This window comes from Vicugna pacos, unplaced genomic scaffold, assembly GCF_048564905.1.
Source record: "Vicugna pacos unplaced genomic scaffold, VicPac4 scaffold_19, whole genome shotgun sequence".
Taxonomy (NCBI): Eukaryota; Metazoa; Chordata; class Mammalia; order Artiodactyla; family Camelidae; genus Vicugna; species Vicugna pacos.
Genome location: NW_027328740.1, coordinates 49,697,672 through 49,709,569, shown reverse-complemented (window position 1 = coordinate 49,709,569; position 11,898 = coordinate 49,697,672). Strand labels below are relative to the sequence as shown.

At 32.0% G+C, this 11,898-nt stretch overlaps 1 protein-coding gene across 2 annotated transcripts; it reads left to right on the top strand.

Annotated features, from left to right (window-relative positions):
* The first annotated feature begins 8,904 nt into the window (after positions 1 to 8,904).
* On the top strand, positions 8,905 to 10,776 carry LOC140693304 (heat shock transcription factor, Y-linked-like). 2 transcript variants are annotated; one of them, XM_072957251.1, is made up of 2 exons: positions 8,905 to 9,510; positions 10,339 to 10,776. In XM_072957251.1, the coding sequence occupies exons 1-2, from the start codon at positions 8,986 to 8,988 to the stop codon at positions 10,663 to 10,665; spliced, it is 852 nt and encodes a 283-aa protein (XP_072813352.1). In that variant the 5' UTR covers positions 8,905 to 8,985; the 3' UTR covers positions 10,666 to 10,776. The 2 variants fall into 2 exon arrangements, 1 of the variants encoding a protein (XP_072813352.1); XR_012069024.1 differs by having other exon boundaries at positions 9,240 to 9,510; positions 10,456 to 10,726.
* The last annotated feature ends 1,122 nt before the right edge of the window (positions 10,777 to 11,898 follow it).

The following is an 11,898-nucleotide window of genomic DNA, read 5'->3' as shown; positions in this document are numbered from 1 at the left end:
GCATAACCCATAATCCTCCCAGGTCCCAGAATATATTACAAAAATACAGTAATCAAAACAACACAATACCAGAAAGCATACAAACATCTATATTACTGGAAAAGAACACAGAGGCAGAAATTAAACATCACACCTTTGGTCAACTAAACTATGACAAAGGAAACAAAAATATACAATGCCTAAAAGACAGAGATTGTGGAGAAAAAGGAACATCGTGGACACTGTTGATAGGAATGCAAAGTATTGATTACATTGCATATATACTACAAATTTTCTTCATCCATTTTTCTGTCAAGGAATGTTGGATATGTAGGTCCCTATCTGAAGGCTCTAGAGAATAAGCCCATGGGCTGAACTGATAAACAAGCTGTGAGGAATGTCACATATCCAGGCTGGATAAGAAATGGCCTAAACAATGTATCCAGTATGGATGGCTGGATAGCCTATGCTGGATAAGTTTCTCAGAGGAGGACAACCTAAGACAGGCACAGCTGCCTGGATAAGAGATGGCCTACTTAATGAAGTTCCATGATGAACTTTAAAACAATCCTTGATAATTTAACATTCTGTGCTTACTGCAAGAGCATGGTGACATAAATTGCTTAAGATTATTAACATTGTTATAAATTAGATGATACGTGAGGCATTGTGCATGTCCTATATAAACCCTTTTTCTAAGAATCAATAAACAGAGAACTGCTCTGCTTCTCTCCACACAGTGTGTGTATATGATATCGTGCCACTGACAGGGTTAATTTAATTTGATGGGAGTATCTTAAAAGGATGTTGCATTATATAGAATGCTGTTTCTGCACATATTGAGATGATAATGTGAGTTTTATTTCTCATTCTATTGGTGTGGCATGTCACCTTTATTGATTTGAATATTTTGAAGTATCCTTAAACCCAGGGATAAATCCCTTTACTCATGAATGTGTATCATACATTAAATGTGTTGTTGAATTCATTTTGCATGTGTTTTGTTGAGAATTTTGGCACATATATTCATCAGGGATAATATTGTATATTTTGCATATAATGTCCTTTCTAGCACTGTTATATAAATAAAGCTGGCATCATAAAATAAGTTTAGAATCTTTCAACCCCTTCAAATTCTTGGAAGATATGGGGAAGAATTGGTGAAAAATTGTCTTCAAATGTATGACAGAATTCACCAGTAAAGCCGTCTTGTAAATTTTTTCTGGTTTCAGACGTTTGGATTATTGATTTACTCATACACCCTTTTGCTCTATTTAAATTTCTAATTCCTTCTTCATTAAGTATTAGAAGACATATGTTTCTGGGAAATTGTCTTTTCTAGGTAATTCAAATCGTTGACTAGTGGTAATATCTTATGATGCTTTGCATCTCTACAACTTCAGTTGTAAAATCTTCTCTTTCATTTCTTATTTTATTTGAGTCTTTATTTTCTTAGACAATCTAAAGGTTTGTCCAGTTTATGTTTAAAAGAAACAGACTTTGGTATTTTTTTTTATCTTTTCAATTGTTTCTCTTGTTATTTGCCTTATTCTCATTCATTGAATTTTCTTCTATATTCTTTCTGTTTTCTCCTGGATTCGTGAGGTGTAAAGATAGTGTGAATATTTGTATTTCATTTATAATTAAATATTTTTTATTTCTTTATTATTTATTGATTAATTAATTAATTTATTCATTTATTTATCTTTGAATTACTGAAATTTACAATGTGTGAATCTGTGGGTTTATCACAGTGTTCCCATACATGCATATATTTGTGTGCCTAGTAAATATTACTTCAAGATATTTAACTTACTGCCCTGTGTCATAAAAAATAATATTGAAAAAATATATCTTTATATATATTGGATAACATTTATAAATCTACTGATCCCAGATTTATCCTCTCGCAGCCCATTTCCGCAGTAATTATAAATTTGTTTAGTAGATCTGCGACTGTGCTTCAGTTTTGTAGATGAAGCCATAGTGTTCTCAACCAAATTTTTTTTTTAAGGTTCCACATATGGCATGTCATGTATTATTTTTCTTTCTCTTTCTGGCTTACTTCAATTAGAATGACACTTTTTGGGGACATCCATTTTTCTGTAAATGTCATTGTTTTATTTTTTATTGCAGAATATTATTCCATTGTGTAAATATGGCATAACTTCTGAATACTGTCATCTGTTGTTGGACAATTAGGTTGCTTCCATGTCTTGGCTGTTGTATATAGCCCTGCTAAGAACATTTTGCTGCAGATGTCTTTTTGAATTTGAGTTCCCTTTGATATATACCCAAAAGTGGGATAGTTGGGTTGTATGTTGTCTATTTATATTATTTAGAGGAATCCCCATCCTGGTTTCAACAATGAGTGAACCAAACTACATTCCTTCCAACAGTGTAGGAGGGTTCTCTTTCTCCACAGCTTCCCCAGCATTTATTGTTTGTGGAGTTTTGAATGATGGCCATTGTGACTATTGTGAGCTGATACTCCATTATTCTTTTGAATTGCCCTTCTCTGATAATGATGGTGAGCAACTATTTTTTCATATAGCTATGTGTCATTTGTATGTCTTTATTTGAGAATTGCTTCTTTAGTGCTTCTGCCCATTTTCAGATTGGGTTTCTTGTGGTTTTTTTATTATTATTAGGTGGTATGAAGTCTTTATATTTTGAAAATTTAGCCTTTGTCAGTTGCATCACTTCGAAATATTTTCTTTAATCCTGTAGGTTGTCATTTTGCTTTGTTTATGGTTCCCTTTGCTGTGCAAAAGCTTATAAGTTTAATTAGGTCCCATTTATTAATTTTGCTCTTACATCCATTACCTGGGTAGGCTGTTCTAGGAGATCATTGCTGAGATTTCTGTCAGAGTGTTTTGCATATATTTTCTTCTACTCTGTCTTGCCTTACATTTAAGTCTCCAAGCCATTTTGAGTTTATTCTTGTGTATGGAGTGAAGGAGTGTTCTATCTCCATTGCTCTGCATGCTGTTATCCACTTTTCCCAATACCAGTTGGTGAAGAGATGGTCTTTTCTCTGTCATATTCTTGGCTACTCTGTCAAATATTAATTGAACATAGGCCTGTAGATTTCTTCCTAGGCCCTCTATTCTGTTCCATTGGTCCATATGCCTGTTTCTGTACCAATATCATGTCATTTTGATTATTGTAGCTCTGCAATAGTGTATGGAGACCTGGTTGTTTATTCCTCCAGCCTGTTTCTTTTTCTTGAATATTGCTTTGGAAATTATGGATCTATTATTACTCTGTTAAATCTTAGGATCATTTGTTTCAGTCACAAAAAGAAATGTTTTGCAAAATTTGATAGGAAATCATATTAAGTTTGTGGATTGCCTTGGACAGTATTGCCATTTTAACAATATTGTTTCTTCTATTTCAAATCCATTGGGTATCTTTTCAATTCTTCTAATCTTTTTTGATTTCCTCAATCAATGTTTTCTAATTCTCTATGTATAAGCCATTCACCTCCTTGGTCAGATTTATTCTTAAGCATTTTATAGATTTGGGTGCTGTTATAAAAGCGGTTGTTTCTATACTTTGTTTTCCTGTTGATTAAATGTTAGTGTAAAGAAATGAAATTGTTTTTTTACATTAATCTGGGTAGCTTGACCAGTTCCTTTTTTAGCCGAAGTATTTTTTGTGAAGCTTTTACAGTTTTCTATATATAGTGTCATGTCTGCATATCGTGGCAATTTTACCTCTTCTTTTCCAGTCTGAATACTTTTATTTCTTTTTCTTGCCTGATCATTGTGGCTAGGACTTCCAATACTATATTGAATTGAAATTGTGAGAATTGGCAACCTTGTCTTGTCTCAGCTTCTTGTGGGAAGGGTTTCAGGTTTTCACCATTGAGTAATTTGCTGGTATATGTTTGTCATAAATAGCTGTCATTATGTTGAGTTATGGTCCCTCTATGCACACTGTGATAAGAACTTTTATTGCAAATAGGTGTTAAATTTTATCAAATGCTTTTTGTTTACCTACTGAGATGATCATGTGTTTTTTTGTCCTCTCTGTTGTTGATATGGTGTATCACAATGGATTGATTGATTTGTATATGTTCAACCATCTTTGCGTTCCTGGGTTGAACCTAAATTGACCATGGTGTATAATCTTTTTTTTCATGTTGTTGGATTCTGTTTGTTAATACTTTCTTAAAGACTTTTACATCTATGTTTATCAATGATATTGGCCTATAGTTTTCTTTTGGAATAGTGTCTTTGTCTGGTTTTGGTATCAGGTTGATGTTGGCTTTATGATGTGAGTTTGGGTGTACTCTCTTCATATCAATCTTTTGGAAAAGCTTGAGGAAGTGTGGTATGGATTTTTCTTTCTATTTTTGGTCAAATTCCCCAGTGAAGATATTTGGGTCTGAATTTTTGTTTGCAGAGATTTTTTATTTTATTGATAATTCTATTCTATTTCTGGTGATCTCTCTGTTCAAATGGTCAATTTCTTCTTAATGCAAAAATGGTTGGCTGAATGTTTCCAGAAACTTCTGCATTTCTTCCTGGTTATCCAGTAAGTTTCCATAGAGTTGCTCATGGTATTCCTTTATGATATTTTGCAAATTTGTTGTACTCTTTGTAGTTTCTCCAATGTCATTTCTTATGTTATTTGTGTTCTCTCTCTATTCTTGTTGATGAGTCTGTCCAGAGTTTTGTCGATTTTGTTTACTATTTTAGAAAAGAGTTTGATTTTTTCTATTTATTAATATCTACTTCAATTCTTCCTTCCTTTATCTTTATTATTTCCCTCTTTCTGCTGACTTTTGGTTTTGTTTGCTCTTCTTTTCATGATTAGTTTACATAGAACATTAGATTATTTATTTGAAAATGCTCTTCTTCTTTGAAGAGGGCCTTGTCACAATGATCTTCCCTCTTAAGCCTGCTTTAATTGTATTCCATAAACTTTGCATAGTGTTTTGTCATATTTCTCAAGATATATTTTAATTTCTTATTTTACTTCATCAACTCCCCTCTTGTTTTAGTACCATGTTGTTTAATCTTCTTGCTGTAATTTTTTCTCCCTGTTTTTCTGTGATTGATTACTACTTTCATGGTATTATACTCAGAAAAGATGCTTGAAATAATTATTAGCTTCTTAAATTTTTTGAGGATTCTTCTGTGCCTGAGTACATAATCTTTCCAAGAAAATGTTTCATGTGCACTGGGAAAGAATGCATATTCTGCTTTGGGGAGAAGTACTGTTTTGAAAATATCAGCCAACTCCAATTATTTTATCTTATCTTTTAGTGTCTTTGTTCCCTTATTAATTTCCTGTCTGAAAGACCAGTCTAGTGATGGTAATGGGGAGTTATAATCTCCTACTGTGATTGTGTTCCCATCCATTTCTCCCTTTTTATCTATTAGTATTTGCTTTCTGTATTTAGGTGCTCCTATATTGAGGATGTATAACTTAATGAGCATAACACCCTCAGTTTTTATTGCTTCTTTAATCATTATATCATGTCCTTGTTTATCTTTCTCTATGGCCTTTGTTGTAAAGTCTATTTTGTGTGAAGTCAGTACTGCTAGTCCTGCTTACTTTTCATGTCCATTTGCATGGAATACATTTTTCAATCTTCTGACTTCATTTATGTGTGTTCCTCTTACTAATGGGGTCTCTTGTATCTTCATTATGTAGGGTCTTGTTATGTTATCCCATCTGACAATATTTATCTTTTTAATCAGGCACTTTGTCTATTAAAAATTGTGATAATTATTGATAGACTGGTGTTTATATCCATTTTGAACTTCATTTCCCTTTTGATTTTGTATTTCCTTTTTGTTCATTTCTTTCTCTTTTGTGGCTTGATAATTTTTTTTATTATCCTGGTTTCTTTCTGGATTTGTGAATTCATTGTAAGCTTTTGAATTATGGTTGACCTGTTTTTTATGTATACTGACCCATTACTATATCTATTTATTTTAACTGATAGGAATACAAATTCTAACCCATCCTAAAGAGAAGAGAATCCAGAAGAAAAGTCTCTGTATTAACTGTTTCACACTCTGACACTTAAAAATTTTGATATCCTGTTTTACAACATCATGTTTATGCAATTGTAAGTCATTGTAATTATTGCCTTTCTAATTATGCCTTTCTCTTTTCTATAACATCCTGCTTCTTTTTGTTTAACAGTAGATCTTTCATTATTTCTTTTTCTGTTGCTAAATTCTTCTATATTTGTTTTTTTCAGAAGTTATTTATCTCTCCTTCTATTCTAAAGGATATCCTTGCTTGATAAATTATCTTAGATTACAGCTTTCTTTCATTCAGGGCTTTGAATATGTCTTGCCACTGCCTTCTGCCTGTTCTAATTGTGTAGGAACATGTTTAAAAATATAATGTATATAATTTTATGTATATGTAAAGAATACTTAGAAATGAAGTTAACAATTGAGATGAAAACCTATACATTAATATATAGAAAACATTGATGAAGGAAATTAAAACAGATCCAAAGAAATGAAAAGATCTCTTATGTTAATGTTGTGAAACTATTTGGTTGAAACAACCATACTACACAAAGCAATCTAAATTTAGTGTGATTCATGTCAATATAACCATGAGATTTTTCCATTACATAGAACAAATAAATTCAAAATTTATATGTATCCACAAAAATCATGAGTTGCTGAAATAATCTTGAAAATATGTATTAAATCTAATAGTGTAAAGTTCTCTGATGTTAAACAGTCCTACAAAGATTTAGTAATTTAAATAACATGATACTGACTCAAAAACAGACACCAAACAATAGAAGAGAATAGAGCAACCAGATGTAATCCCTCACACTTATGATCAATTAACCCATGAAAAATGAAGCAAGAGTATAATATGAAGGAAAGACATTCTCCTAAATATGTAGTGCTGGAAAGATTGAACATGAGAAATATAAATTAGAGTATTTCCTCACATTGTATACAATCCATGTGCACAGAATATCTTTTATTTATTTTGTTTACTTTTATTTCTTACACCTGTAATTTATTGATCTATGTTTTGATCTTTTATTTCACTTATCAAATTTATTCCTTTTTTTTTTCTTTTTGGTATAAACTTACACACAATTGTTTTCCCAATTTCTCTTTCTGATAATGAGTTCTTACTATATAAAAATGCAATGGATATTTGTATATTGATTTTGTATTCTGCAAGTTTACTAAGTATGTTCAGTATTTCTAACAGTCACTGGAGGAGTCTATGGAGTTTTCCATCTATGTATAATTATGTCATCTGTAAAAATTTTACTGCTTCTTTACAAGTTGTATGCATTTTAGATTTTTTCTTGACTAGTTGTTCTGGCTCAGACTTCTAGAAGTGTAATTTAGGACTTGTGACAATGAGCTACTTTTTTTATTACAGGACCTGAGATAAACCTTTCTGTATGTTTACATTGAACTTGATTTTATTCATGCGTATTACATTTATGCCTTTTATTATGTTTAGTTACATTCTATCTGAAGTGAATTTGTTAAGAATACTTTTATAGAAAACTTAAGATTAGATCTGTCAATAAATTTCCTACAGTTTTTGAGACCGTTATTTCTGAATTCTCTGTTTTTAAAGGTATGGTATACCATATATTACTTTGCATATGTTAAATAATATTTATGAATCAGGACTAAATCCCTCTTAACTATAGTTTATAATACTTATAATATGCAATAAATTCAGGTTGCTAACGTTTATTTAGAATGGAATATACACATACTGAATGAGAAATTTACATTGTAGCTTGAGTGTAGATTTATTTATTCAAAAATTTTGTCTCTCATTTTGAATTTGGTTTATGTTTAATGGATTTTATTTCTTATTTAAGAATATAAATTTTGGTTGAACTTGGTTTACTACAGTTTACTGATAAAGAACATAGCTATTATTTACAATTTGTGAACAAAACACTTGCCTTAAAGTGCCGTATTTTACTAACAATGACAACTGTTTTAGGACTGAGAAACATATTGCTTCCTAAAATGCATTGCCTGGTCTTTTCCACCCCAACCCACGTATTCTCTAATTTCTTTGTATTTTGATTGTTTGTTTGCCCCTAAATGGAGGTAATGCTTATTGAACCCAGGATCTTGTGCCTAAGTGTATTTATCAACATCATTTTAGAACACTTAACAGAAGCCACAAGAGTATGTATTATAAAGATGACAAGAAAATTTATTCCTTCTAGGGACTGAAAACCTCTGAGTGAAAGAATGGCAAAAATAAACATTTGTAAGAATACTGTAAGATTTTCTCTTGTGTAAATTTAAAGTAGTATATAAAACTACATTTATTTTACTTATAGCACTGAATTACAAGTTAAAACAAAAATTCTCCCCTTTAGAATTTCTTAAATTTGATTGAATATTTTTATTTAATTTTATTTCATAAATATTTACCATTCATATATAAACATAACAAATAAACTAATATTTATTCTGTTCATGTGTTGAATATAGAGCTACTTATTTTAAAGTACACAGATAAAAAAATACTTCCACTTCCAAATCAAATTATGTTTCACTTTAATTACAAATGATAATGAAATAGTTATAAATTTTCATAAATGTTTTACACAAATTTCACTTTAAAATCCAAGACTTTAAAATTATTTTATATATTTTGTGATTATTTATTCTCTGTTCACATATCTGGTATAAATTTGTGTACAAAAGGATGGAGATTGGTTTTATTTCTTAGACACCAAAATTAAATTATTTAAATAGATTTTGTGGGGATAATATTTGCAGATCACCGTATAAAATTAAGCATCATATATGCTTCATTTTAACTGGATGAATGAGAAGTAAACACTGGCTGAATCTTACACTTGAGTTGCTAGGAGACCAGTCGAATGTGATGTCACAGCTTCTCAAATTGAGAACCATTGTGATGGCCTCACAGTTTATCTGTGCTGGCCCGCCAAAACAGCATTTGAAGCTGCAGTGCACAAAATTATGCAGATTAGAAATGTAGTTGTAGAAAATGTTATTTGAGATGGCACATGTTTCTACAGAAATTCAAGTTGTGTCTCCTAAATATGGACCAACTTCTTCAGGAATGTACAGTAGATCTCTATTGTGTGATCAAACATTCTCTGGGGACTTGGACTTGAGGTCTATGATTGAGGAAAATGTTTTTAAGGCTTTGTCTGAAGAATCCCTGATAAAAAGGCCATGTTACAAACATTGTGTCTCTGAACCAGATGAAGATAATGATTTTCGTTCTCTGACATATCCAAGAAAACTCTGGAAAATGGTTGGGAATGACCAATTTAAATCCATCTGTTGGGATGATAATGGAACTTCCATAGTGATGGATGAAGATGTCTTTATGAAGGAAAATTTGGAAAGAAAGTCTCCTTTCAGAATATTTGAACCTGGAAGTATGAAAAGTTTAGTTAGACAGCTAAACCTTTATGGATTTAGTAAAGTGCAGCAGAATTTTCGAAGATCTGTTTCTCTAGCTGACTTTCAGGCAGAAGAAAAAGAAGTCTCTGTTTTAAGCAAGGTATTAAGAAATTTTAGTTACCACTTAGTAGCTTATATATAAAATTTTATTTTGTACATCAATCTATGGTAATATATATGTAAAACTAGATTTTGAAGACTGTACAAAACTATTAAAACTAAAATACTTTATTTTTCAAAAAAATGAGGACAGTGTCTTATGTAGTCAAGATTATGGGAAATTTGCTTACAACTATGAATCTTACCACAAATTTAAATAAAGTTAATAAAACTGCTTTTAAAAAATGGCATTCACCATTACTGCAAATGCTAACTTCATAAATTTGATGACTATACTATTTAAATGGTATTTTCCAAATAAGAAACTTCAAAATATTGTCAGCAATGTTCATATTTTGATGATAATATCTTTGCATAGTAAACGTGAATTCTGAGGTTTTATAGGTTAGGCTTATTGTAGCCTTGTATTTCGGTTTAAAATATTACTAAAATCTTTCTCCTTTGGTTGTAGCAGCAGTTCTATCATAATCCAAATTTTAAACTAGGCTGTCCCCTGATTTCAGTGAGAATAAAAGGAATAGTTGGGATTAAAAATGCCTCTCTGGTGGCTTCATTGGCTGAAGATTTCAAAAAGAAGCACTTAAAGCATGGGGACACTCATAGTTCAGATTTTGTGGCTGACAATAGAGGATAAAGTGCATTTTTACCTTCTGCAAATTTAAACATGCTTCTAATAAGAAAGCCCTCTACTAGCCACATAAATGGTGATACGAATACCCTGATCAGAGGTGATTTTTCTCCTCTATGATCAATGTCATTTAGACATCCAGAACAAATTGTAATGGATCAACGTGCTATTTTAAATCAGTTGACCATTATCCACGGGCACTCTCAAAGCAGCTACAATGAAGCAAATGGCCGTGTTGTGAACTTCATTACAACTAAAACTTCTACTTCTCAGTACAGCATCTTATCTCCCATACAGTGCAATTATTTTGGACTGATGGAGGAACCTCCTACTTTTCCAAATGGATATCACAAAATATCTGCCAGTGAAGGTCGTTTTTCTAAACTTCAACCAGGTAGAAACCCACGGATTCCAGTGCCAGAGCTAGCCAATACATCAGCTACTTCTCTTTCAAGGCCAAATCATCAGCCATCTTCAGCTTATGAACGTCATCCTAATTACAACTGATCTACCAGAGGACTACCAGATTATGCAGGATAACAAAGATTAAAATTGATGTTGTTAAATGTCGACAAATATCTGCAATATTCTTATTTGAACAATAAACATAGATGTGCACCTGTATTTTCCTTATATTTTTTAAGTAGACTTAAGTGTTAAATGGGAGATTAAGTTACCATTTAAAGAAAAAAAGAGATATTTGATTGATATGATCATTTGATGGAAGAATATGGGAGTAAATTTAAATAATTTCTTGTAAGGAAGAAGAGAAAAATGGAAGAATTTGGGAAAAGACTAAAACATGGAGAGAGGGAAAAGTACTAAGTGGTTTCTGGTTCATCCTGGAAAGTATCAAAAGTGATAAGTTAGGATATGTTGGAACAGGAGATCAATGCCGGAAACGGCCCAGGGATCCTGGTCTTGATTATGTCATCCCTGGAATCATAAAGGTCACATGATATAGTCCCAGATGGCACAATCATCATGTGGTAGAATTTAAGAAGCAATTTTATCTATGGTGTTCTTTGTGCTGTTCTCAAAGCATTCCAATTGGTGCTTTCATTTCCTGCCCTCAAGTGTCTACACTATATCTTCTAGTCAATACTTTATGTTACTTTTATGTTCCAGCCAAATACAAGCTAAAGTCCTCAGGGTGGCACTATATGCCTTTCTAAATCTAACCCCAGAAACTCAACTTAGTTTTGTTATTTCTTTAAAAATCTGGCATCTGACTACCTTGGCATATCTTAATGTTTCACTGTATCTGGAGATATATCCAGGCAAATGCTTGTCAACTATGTTAGCTGCAACCTCACCACTTTTGCTTCAGCTCATCATTGGGCTTAGGGTGTTCTCATTTTACCTAGTTAGACTTTCCCAGTCTCAGCACAGCAGCCACCTCCTCCAGATGTTTTCTGTCTATCCCCCCTTCCTTGTCTAACTTGGATACCGGCACAGAAAGCACAGCACATGCCACAGAATGCATTTAATTTTTTAGTGAATGAAAAATACATGTTGACTTTAAGCAAAATCTACTTTCCTGAAACAACAAAACTCTCATGGTTTTCAAACTATTTCGTTATGGTCTTTACTCTTCACCACAAACTAGCTCTTTTCATAGCCCAAGGACTAGTCTCTCAAGACAGTAAGTGGATGTAGGTACAGGAGACAAAGTATTATTTTCTTCTTAATTCATACCTCCAGTAGCCAAAAGCACTAAATTCCCATTTGCTGCATTTT